Consider the following 10,309-nt stretch of genomic DNA (forward strand, 5'->3'; position numbering starts at 1 on the left):
GCTGCCAGAAAGCCATATGTAACAACAACAAAAAATTACCCAGGCTTTTGTCACTGCCAAACCCCTTTTGCGAAAAGCTAGAAGTGCTGTAACTTCGTTAGATCTGCTGGTATGTGTGTGTGTGTGGGGGGAGGGTCGATGTCAGTCAAATTTCTGTTTATTGCAATGAAGGCTTTCAGGCACATAAGCAATAAAATTGCACATTCAAAAAAAAAAAAAATTGGAACCTTTATATTTGTTATTCCAATGAGAGTTTGCGATAACCAAGTCCCGTTAATCATTGAACAATGTCATTTCGTATAAAAATACAATTGGTACACAATAGAGTGATTAAAGCTTATACATGAGAAATTATCGTTTCAGCACTATTCACAGTTCCATTAAGCCTTAGCCCTTTTTTGAAAGGCACTTGTTTCAAGAAATTAAGTTTAATCACTCCAAGTCAACTTTCTTGGCTAATATATTAGAATTTATTTATTTTGATGAAATTCTTCTTAAGGTATTGCTGCAACTTGTATGGCATCTTTAATAGTTTTGGAAATTCAAACAAAAAATACTTTAGTTTAAAGTTTACATTCAGACCAACATTATTTCTCCCATTTCCCAACCTCTTTTGCTCTTGTCAAATCTGTAAAATAATCTATTAATTTCTATTTTAGTCCCTGGCTCGGTTGCTTCGTGTTTCTGTTGGAAAATTCAAATTCTCAAAGTATTGTATTATGTAGAACAGCAGTTGACCATTGCTAACAATAAAGAAAGAATTAATGTCCCGAATAATTGGGTTTATATATCTTGTATAAGCATAGTTGGTAATTGTCACACTGCTGCCTACAAGTAACCATGGTCATAACTCAAAAAACTGGTCCTCAGTGTGGTTAAGTTTTGACCTAGCTCTGCTGACAAAGCGTCCTGTTGCCGCAGGGGCGGGTTCCTGAGTCCCCCGTCTGGCCCCATATGATAATGGTCTAAACAGATCTTCATCAGAGGATGGTGAATTGGGATTCCTTCTTTCCAGAGATTGAATAACTTGGGGTCCACTCTGCTTTCTATGAGTAAGAAAGGGATGTCAAATTATAAAAAGATGATAAACAAACAAACCTCTATGTTTGACAGATAAATGGATAGATGTTGACAGATAGCCAGGAATTGAAGGGGGGGGGGTGAGGGAATTATCCACAAGCTCCTAGATATGTAGGTTTTGCTAAATAGGGAAGAGTTAATTAGGATTACTCACAGGCATATAGAAAGATAGCTAGGATTTGCTGAGGAAGGAGGGTGGTGGTAAATTCTCCACAGGTGCCTAGATATATAGAAAGCCAGGGTTTGCTGAGGGGGAGGGGGAGGGGGAGATCATAGTCATATTCAAGTTATCACATGCAGAAAGGCTAGGGTATTACTGTGTTTCTGCTGACCACCCACCAGTTATGCAACTGCCCTATCCTTTCTACTTACATCAGCTTTTCTGATTTCTCTACATTCTGCATAATCTGTGAATCAAGTCGACTCAAGAACTTGGCCATTGGATCTGATTTTATTTGTTCTTTCTTCCCTGCAGGCTTTCCTTTACCATTATTAAGGTCACATGTGAAGCCCTCTGTATTGACAGAGATACAAGCACCATCGATATCATCACCATTCTCATCAGCAGCATCATGAATAACGTTCATTCGTTCTTTAGAAACACTTGGTATTGGTGCTGTCGATGACTCCAGACAGTTTGCTTCCTCATCACCAAGACTAGCAAAGTCAGACTCAGTTTTTATAGGGATTTTGATAATTTTGAGAATATACAAGCTGTCACTTGCCCATAACTTGTTCACCCTTCTAATATCTTCCATCTGTAACAAGAAAAATTAATCTCAGCATCAGCTTCAAGCTATCTTACTGGAAAAAAACTTGAATATATTTATTGCCTCTTCTAGCCTGCTGGATATTCCTTGGTGTTACAAGTGTTACGGAGAGCTTTGTTTTTGGTGCTCAAGGCCGTTGTACTCTATTACATTGTCTTGTTCTAAGGTCGTTGTTTTTCGCTTTTGTTCCATTGTGTTTTTGGTGCTGGTGCTCCGTAACACCAAGAAACTACCAGCCTGCTACTTCAAAATCAATTAAAAAATAAAATCAATAAATGATATATTCATAATAACTTATTTAGCAGGAACTTCATAAGAATGTCATAAGAATGCACGCTCTGATTGGTTCGCTATCTGGGAATAATGGACAGTATTCACCACTAAAACTCGGAACAATGAGTTGATTTGTGAAATTACCATAAAACACTTGCTTCTTGCACCCAAAATTATCGAGATTCACATTTAAACTTCTTTTTTTTTTTCAAATAAGTTTAGATTCATTGTCCTTTATGGAAAATTGGCTTCAAACTCCCTGTGTTTTGCCAATTTCCCACTGAAATTATTTTGAAATGCGCGGGATGACAAGAGCAAAAAATGGCAAAGCTCAAATTGTATGGTTGTGTTTGCTTATATTTGCTTGATTTTTTGCATAGATGTTCCTTGTGTAATATAAAACAAAATAAGCTTTAGTATTTTTTTGTAGATAATCCGTTCTTGAGGTATTGCAAATTGTAAGACTCTTGATTTTTTCCGAATTTGCTCGATTTGGGCGAAATTGCTACTTTTTTCATGATTTATGGCAACTTTGCTCAATCCTATCTCAAGAAGTGCCCCTGAGAAAGAAGGCCTCTCTGTTCGCTGCAGTGTGCAATCCCTTGTACACATCTCTCAAACCGAAATCTTGAAAATCGAAGCATGGCTTCACAAAATGCAGACATTTCTTGAGGAGAGCCTGTCTGCCGAAAGAGGACTGTTATCCTTTTGATTATGGTGTAGAATTTGATCGAATTCAGATCCCGAGAGATTAAAATTAATGGTGAAAGTGTGGCGACTGGACGATAACTCTTTCAAATTCCCTATGACAATGGAAAGTGGCAGCCTTCGTAAGTGAAATACATTCATCACCCCTGGGCAGTGTTTGCCCTGTGTTTTGGGAAGATTTTTGGCCTTTTTTTAGTAAGGTAAATAGGCTGGTAAAGTCACCTCTTGTACTTTCGACATTAGCGTATGTTACCACAAGAGCAAAATTGACCAGTACACGAATTTCCTGTGCCTGTAATGGATCAATCTAGAAGAATCTAGAATCATGCAAAGAGGAGAAGTGCCAATAGATCAGCAACTAGATGAGATAATGCACCATAAAATTGCTTGTAATCAAGAGGTCATGGTGTCAATTATTGATAGGAGTTACTGTCTGTGTCACGAGCTGCATTACAATGCGAGGTTGTTTTTTTTATATATTGCTACTGTATCACACTATTTGGATATTGCCAAGGGTTTTTTTTAAAGAATAACTGGTACTTGCCTCGCCGCACTTTCAAGAATACAAATTTGGTTAAATTAGGTAAGAATAGTGTATTTATTATCTGACTAATTGATGAACGTAGGCACTCAGTCTTAAATGACCATAAGTTTAATAAAGCACCAGTTAAACTTAACCTTGAATTTACCATCTGACTATATACATCCTTAAAATGCCAAATGCATTTCCCAAAAATTCTGCTGATTGCATGTTTCAAACATGTAATTTCATAAATTACCTGTGAGGAATGCCCCTATATTCCCCCCCTTCCTCCCTTGATTGGTCCGTGACCATTTGGAATCAGTCTAGATCCACCCCTGAATAGGATCAAGCTCAGTGAATAGCGCTATCCAACGCTATTCACTTTGCCTTTGGCAAATAATTGTTAAATATTCCTCCTCTTCTGTACTGGTTTGACAGTATTTTTATCAAATGGTGTATTTAAAACCGTGTATTGTTTTCATTTGTTTGAAAGGCATATGGTTTGTGCGAACACTTGCAATCGTAGATAATTGTTCTTATTTTAACATCACTGTTATTTCTTTTTGTCTTTTATTTTAGTGAACAATACACTGAAACATTTTTTCTCATCTTCCTATTTTGACTTGCCCTAATACAATTATTTGAATAAAACAGGTTCTTTAATAAAAAGATAAACATCTAGTTACACAATTACTATTTAATAAATAATATTATGTAATTTAAGTTTTAAGTTTTGCTTACGCCCAAGAATAACATCTCTCGCACAAGGAAATACTGCGACCTTTATACTCGGTACAGGGCACAACGATTATCAGATTGTTTTATAATGTAATAAATCAGCCTGACAATGAATTAAGGTACAAAATGAAGAACAGCAAAGCAAAGGTAATGTATAGAGCAAAATGTTATTAAACAATGTTCGTGTAGATACGAACACCACACACAAAGTTGCGGAATTGCTATGTAAGTATTTATCATCTGCGCCTAAACAATTTAACAATTTAAAGGCTGCACGTATTTTAATCACATATATAACATCGTATCCAACATGTATTTCTACTTACCGGCACTCCATATTTAATGGCGAGTCCCTGTAGAGTATCGCTTTCTTGTAATACATGACCGACAAGTTTCGTATCCACGCCACTCTTTATAGGATTTGTCGTAGATCCATAGCTCTTTTGGGACTCATAGCGTCCAGAGAGTGAGCTCCCTTCGTTAGCTTCTCGTTTCCTAGCCGAGGTTAACAAAGGACTATTTTTATGATGTTTCTTGCTGCTGGAATCGACCCCGGCACGAGACATGGTTCTACACTCAGCCCGCCGCCATCTTGGATAAGAAGGGATATCCAGTCCCCAATCTCTCACGCGACCGGAAGTATTTTGATATAAAAATATCACAATCACGTGAAACGTCTGCCCTGTAGACAGCCCGCTAAAATTATTCGATCCTTACCAAGCATTTTCATAGCCCCAGAATTAGATTGAATGATCAAAACAAGGGAAAAGGAATTTAGAGTAAAGTTTAAAAGAAAACTCCAAGTTCTGCCGTACTATCGATGAAGAAATTTATGTCAAAGAGGCACAGGGAACCCATTATTTAGAAAGGCCGCCTGGTAAGGCTAATAATAAAATTTCTTACCAGATATTCAAATGCGGCAGCTCAATCTCCGGTGCCGTGTTAACTAGTTTCGGATATTTCATTTGACTCTCTCTTTCTCTCGCTCTGCTTACTTAAGCTTGAAAACGGAAGATTGCTCTAAGCCGTGTGCGATGGCAGTGTCTTACAACAACCCTAAACACTAGCGGATGTTTATTTCGACCTGAAGAAATTTTCGCGGGCTACTCCATCTGGAAATCATCAAGAAAACCCTTAAGGCGATTGCTTTTTAAAAGCAAATGCATATAACTATAACAATGCTGAGTCAGGTATGCAGGGGAAGTAGGAGAACTTTAACAAAAGGTATCTGACATAGTCTTACATTTCCTGGGTGGGGAAAATTCTCAAAACGCGGGCTTCATATGCTCTATATGAACATTCTATCCCTTAAACTGAAATAAAGATCTTATTTCATATGAAGCCGGCGTCGAGGGGTTATCACTCTTGTTCATAACTATTGAAATGTTTTCGGATCCAAATTTTCCCACACGGCCCGCGCATTCGGTAAATACACTCATAGATAATGTATATAAATATATTCATATTAAAATAATGCAATTTATACATCGATGTCATTAGATATTCAATAAATTTCTATCAAATGTGAATGTTCAAATGCTTTGCGGACGCTCCCGCAAAGTACGCTGGGTCTTCGAGTATGGATCAAATAATGACAGGACCGTTGTTTGTAGACGGATGTTGCTTCCGTGCCACTTTTTGGCTAAGAGTGGCTTTCATCCCCATCTACCTCGTCCTGGTCCGGTCTATTTGGCTCTCTACCTGCCGTAAGATCCCACCCTTTCTCGTGCAAATAAAGAAACTCTCGTCTTCCGCGGTATCGCGTCCTATTTATCACTGGAGATAGCTTTAATCCATTCATACACATCTTTTTGGGTAGTAATTCCTTCCATCTCTATTCCTGTCGTCTTTGGTTGTAGCCTTTTTGCCATAGGCTGCGTCTCTTGACATCTCACGCAATCTCATCTTTGACTGTAGTTTGTTCTTATTCCTGCCATTTCTAGTATTGCTTTATCTGGGTTGTCGTCCCATTTTCCGGGTAACTTAACCTGAATAACAATAACACCATCGAATGATTCGCGACTTATTTCTTTACATTTCAACTCCAATAGAAGAAGGTTTGATGTAGAAGGTAAAAAGAGGAAAAAGCACCTTCGTTCCTATTGCTTACCTTACGTGATTTCTCGGCCTGAGCACGCTCCCATTGCTGTTGCTTTTTCTGGAATTCTTTGGCTTTCTCTCCCCCACATCCCCAAACCTGAAAAAAAAAATACGTGTCTTAAAAAAAAATCTCCAAAGTCTAAAACAAGTCATTGCATTAAAAAACCCAAATAGATTGGGCTAGCCACGTGTGATCCGTGAAGTGTACATTTGTCCGAGTACCTCTAGTTTCGTGATGGTCTGGGTATCACTGTCGCCTTGTAGTCTGACAGAGGACAAATCCGTATCTATAACTGCCCATGGATTGGCAAGTGGCCCCAGTACAATTCCCATGGGACGCCCTCGGGTTCGCTCATTGAAGAATACCATGTTGGCACCCCCTGTTATTAGATGATGTCTGTTATAAATTACTTGCACTATATAGGTTGGTGTTCTAGTACAGTGGAACCTGGATTTTACGATATGCCTCAGGAAAAAGGAAATGCATCGTAAACTCGAGTTATCGTTACAAAGGGGTACTCGATTTTATGATTTACAGGAAAACCCATTGAAAATATCGTTGTAGCTAGGTCGGGTTAATTATCAACATTAACAATATTTTGACTGTACTCTGTGTAAGACTGTACAGTTTCTCTCTGTAAGACAATTATCTGTGTTTAACGAACTCTGGCAACTCAAAAATCGATTAACTGTACTGTACGTGTGTGGTGTTTTGAGTTTTTCTCTCTTTCTTGATATACAGAGTCAGAAATATCGTTGAATGGAGATATGAATATTTTCTGGAACTACACATTTCACTTTAACCTATTTCCGCCGGGAGAAAGGAACGCCATCGTAAAATCGAGGTTATCGCAAAATCCAGGTATATATATACTTCTTACAACTATATTGAAGGAACCAAGAAGTTTTTCAAAAAGGATGCAAAAGGAGGGATGTTAATACCTTAGTTTTTGGTTACCTTGTAAAACCTGTAGTTGTGGCTGGACGTAAACCATCACACAATCAGTTTTACCCCATGAAGATGAAGACTCCCTGTGACCAAAATTTAAATAGATTAAATCTGAATAAAACTAAATACCTCTTTACTTTAAGCCATACTTTGATTAATTACCTCCATTCGGTGTCTATTGCCATAACAAAGACTTGACCAGACATGACCCTCACAATGAAAAGGGTAGGACCTCGGTATGAGAAGCAATGGTGCTTGAACCTTTAAAAAGGAAAAGAAAAAAAACCCTTTTACTCATCAACCTTTATCTCATAAACCAAAACAGGCTGATGTCAAGATGAACATTGATGAATAACCCTCATTATAAATCTCAAACATTGACTGAACTTACACACCTTGAGCCACAACCCACTAAGGAAAGTTTCAAACTTCAAAACTATTATAGCCATTTTGCCAATCAGGTGAATGGATTTGGTCTGAAGGTCTACTATGTACTCGGTTAAAGAGAGCCCTGGTACATAAAGAACTACTACACTGAAAAAAAGGGTTCTTGGTTGTATAATCAAAATTATAATAATTGAAAAAACCTGGGGATGTCTTCTTTTCTGTCAATAGCTCGTTTATTAAACAGTACACATAACCTACTATAAGAAAAAGGTCAAAATCTATTTTAAAACCCAGAGAGCAATACTTGTTGTACTGATGGTCTAAGGCTTTCTGTCAGACCTGTTCAAGCTCTGTCCGTGCTCCACACAGTCATAGAGGAGGGTCCAAACGGGAACCTGGGTTTGACAAAGGGAAAATGTTGGTTTAAACCATCTTCTCTTTAGTAAGGGTACTAAATAAAAGAACTCAAGAGCTGGTATCTACCTCCTGGTCATCTGAGGGTGCTGCAGTAGGCAGGGCATGCTGGTTACCAAGGTAACATCCAGGAAGCACCATGGACAAGAGCCAGACAGTATCTGGACTGAGGAGTACTATACTGTCATGGGACCAGGAACAGCATGGTAACACCTAGAATCAAGACAGTCAAGAGGTCTCAACTGGTACGCCCCTACAATCCCTCACCACAACAACCCTTTCCCCAAAGACGCAACTATAGAGGTAATAATTAAATGGTTCTTGAAATGCACTTATGATTTGAGGGGGGGGGGGGGGCATAAAGGGCACATAAAGGGGTAGTACCTGTGGATTTTGAGGGGACCATTTTGGGCACTTTATAGGGTAGTACCTGTGGACCTTGATGGGGCCAAAAAGGGATTGTATGAAATAGTACCTGTGCATTTTGAGGGGACCATTTGGGGCACTTTATGGGGTAGTATCTGTGCATTTTGAGGGAACCATTAGGGGCACTTTATGGGGCAGTACTTGTGCATTTTGAGGAGACCATTTGGGGCACTTTATGGGGTAGTACCTGTGGTTGTGCTGACCCTCCATTCAGAATTCTCCCCATGAGCCACTGGTGGAGACTGCCAAACATCGAGGAGACGTAAGAAGAGGCCCAGCTGATAAACTGTTCACAGCTAATGCCTTCTTGACCATCCTGACAAAAATAATTTAAATTTAATTATTCTTGCTGCTTACGGAAATGATTCATTTGCAGATGATGCTAGTGCTGCTATCACTGGGCCTAGGGTGTGATGTCATGTGTTTTACCAGGGCAGATGATGCTAGTACTGCTATCACTTGGCCTAGGGTGTGATGTCATGTGTTTTACCAGAGCAGATGATGCTAGTACTGCTATCACTGGGCCTAGGGTGTGATGTCATGTGTTTTACCAGGGCAGATGATGCTAGTACTGCTATCACTTGGCCTAGGGTGTGATGTCATGTGTTTTACCAGAGCAGACGATGCTAGTGCTGTTATCACTGGGCCTAGGGTGTGATGTCATGTGTTTTACCAGCGCAGATGATGCTAGTACTGCTATCACTGGGCCTAGGGTGTGATGTCATGTGTTTTACCAGTGCAGATGATGCTAGTGCTGCTATCACTGGGCCTAGGGTGTGATGTCATGTGTTTTACCAGCGCAGATGATGCTAGTGCTGCTATCACTGGGCCTAGGGTGTGATGTCATGTGTTTTACCAGCGCAGATGATGCTAGTACTGCTATCACTGGGCCTAGGGTGTGATGTCATGTGTTTTACCAGCGCAGATGATGCTAGTACTGCTATCACTGGGCCTAGGGTGTGATGTCATGTGTTTTACCAGGGCAGACGATGCTAGTACTGCTATCACTGGGCCTAGGGTATGATGTCATGTGTTTTACCAGGGCAGACGATGCTAGTACTGCTATCACTGGGCCTAGGGTGTGATGTCATGTGTTTTACCAGCGCAGATGATGCTAGTACTGCTATCACTGGGCCTAGGGTGTGATGTCATGTGTTTTACCAGCGTAGATGATGCTAGTGCTGCTATCACTGGGCCTAGGGTGTGATGTCATGTGTTTTACCAGCGCAGATGATGCTAGTACTGCTATCACTGGGCCTAGGGTGTGATGTCATGTGTTTTACCAGGGCAGACGATGCTAGTACTGCTATCACTGGGCCTAGGGTGTGATGTCATGTGTTTTACCAGGGCAGACGATGCTAGTACTGCTATCACTGGGCCTAGGGTGTGATGTCATGTGTTTTACCAGCGTAGATGATGCTAGTGCTGCTATCACTGGGCCTAGGGTGTGATGTCATGTGTTTTACCAGCGCAGATGATGCTAGTACTGCTATCACTGGGCCTAGGGTGTGATGTCATGTGTTTTACCAGCGTAGATGATGCTAGTGCTGCTATCACTGGGCCTAGGGTATGATGTCATGTGTTTTACCAGCGCAGACGATGCTAGTGCTGCTATCACTGGGCCTAGGGTGTGATGTCATGTGTTTTACCAGCGCAGACGATGCTAGTACTGCTATCACTGGGCTCTCCTCAGAGACTCCCTGCTGACTGTGGTCCAATGATTGACAGCTAGCAAACTCCCAGCACGTGTAGAATATCTCCCTAAGATCTAAACAATCAGGTTAAACAGTATAAGAATAGAAAACATGATCAAATAGTGGTCTTGGGAAATGATTGGGTGCCATCATGGGAGGGGTACTAAAGATGTTTCATCCCAAGAGTGTAAAGTAGGTACTCAGATATTAGCAGGACAGGGGTCCCAGTATTGGGATTTGTATTTTT

At 40.1% G+C, this 10,309-nt stretch overlaps 2 protein-coding genes across 4 annotated transcripts; both read right to left on the minus strand.

The window, feature by feature from the left end:
• Positions 1–215: 215 nt before the first annotated feature.
• On the minus strand, positions 216–4,712 carry LOC5518647 (lysM and putative peptidoglycan-binding domain-containing protein 2). The gene is made up of 3 exons (XM_001638599.3): positions 4,419–4,712; positions 1,453–1,838; positions 216–1,046 (listed from the first exon to the last, which is right to left on the minus strand). Exons 1-3 carry the CDS (start codon positions 4,656–4,658, stop codon positions 845–847), a joined length of 828 nt encoding a protein of 275 aa, XP_001638649.2. The 5' UTR covers positions 4,659–4,712; the 3' UTR covers positions 216–844.
• An 822-nt stretch (positions 4,713–5,534) lies between these two features.
• Positions 5,535–9,972, minus strand: LOC5518658 (restriction of telomere capping protein 5). 3 transcript variants are annotated; one of them, XM_048724590.1, is made up of 9 exons: positions 9,957–9,972; positions 8,556–8,684; positions 8,012–8,155; positions 7,868–7,923; positions 7,304–7,402; positions 7,151–7,224; positions 6,415–6,572; positions 6,203–6,289; positions 5,535–6,080 (listed from the first exon to the last, which is right to left on the minus strand). In XM_048724590.1, the coding sequence occupies exons 2-9, from the start codon at positions 8,619–8,621 to the stop codon at positions 5,994–5,996; spliced, it is 771 nt and encodes a 256-aa protein (XP_048580547.1). In that variant the 5' UTR covers positions 8,622–8,684; positions 9,957–9,972; the 3' UTR covers positions 5,535–5,993. The 3 variants fall into 3 exon arrangements, with proteins under 3 accessions (XP_048580547.1, XP_048580546.1, XP_032219357.2); XM_048724589.1 differs by lacking the exon at positions 9,957–9,972 and adding an exon at positions 9,164–9,921; XM_032363466.2 differs by lacking the exon at positions 9,957–9,972 and adding an exon at positions 9,042–9,090.
• Between the last annotated feature and the right edge of the window lie 337 nt (positions 9,973–10,309).

Source organism: Nematostella vectensis, chromosome 3 (genome assembly GCF_932526225.1).
Source record: "Nematostella vectensis chromosome 3, jaNemVect1.1, whole genome shotgun sequence".
NCBI lineage: Eukaryota > Metazoa > Cnidaria > Anthozoa > Actiniaria > Edwardsiidae > Nematostella > Nematostella vectensis.

Bases quoted from the DNA above. Each gene is read 5' to 3' on its own strand.
- LOC5518658 (XM_048724590.1), bottom strand. From the start codon at position 8,621: ATGTTTGGCAGTCTCCACCAGTGGCTCATGGGGAGAATTCTGAATGGA. The intron at 7,403-7,867 runs GTCTGACAGAAA...TCCTTTTTAAAG, and splicing joins CACGGACAGAGCTTGAACAG to GTTCAAGCACCATTGCTTCT. The intron at 6,081-6,202 runs GTAAGCAATAGG...ATTGTTATTCAG, and splicing joins AGGCCGAGAAATCACGTAAG to GTTAAGTTACCCGGAAAATG.
- LOC5518647 (XM_001638599.3), bottom strand. From the start codon at position 4,658: ATGTCTCGTGCCGGGGTCGATTCCAGCAGCAAGAAACATCATAAAAAT. The intron at 1,839-4,418 runs GTAAGTAGAAAT...TTCTTGTTACAG, and splicing joins CCATTAAATATGGAGTGCCG to ATGGAAGATATTAGAAGGGT. The intron at 1,047-1,452 runs GTAAGTAGAAAG...TCTTACTCATAG, and splicing joins GAGAAATCAGAAAAGCTGAT to AAAGCAGAGTGGACCCCAAG.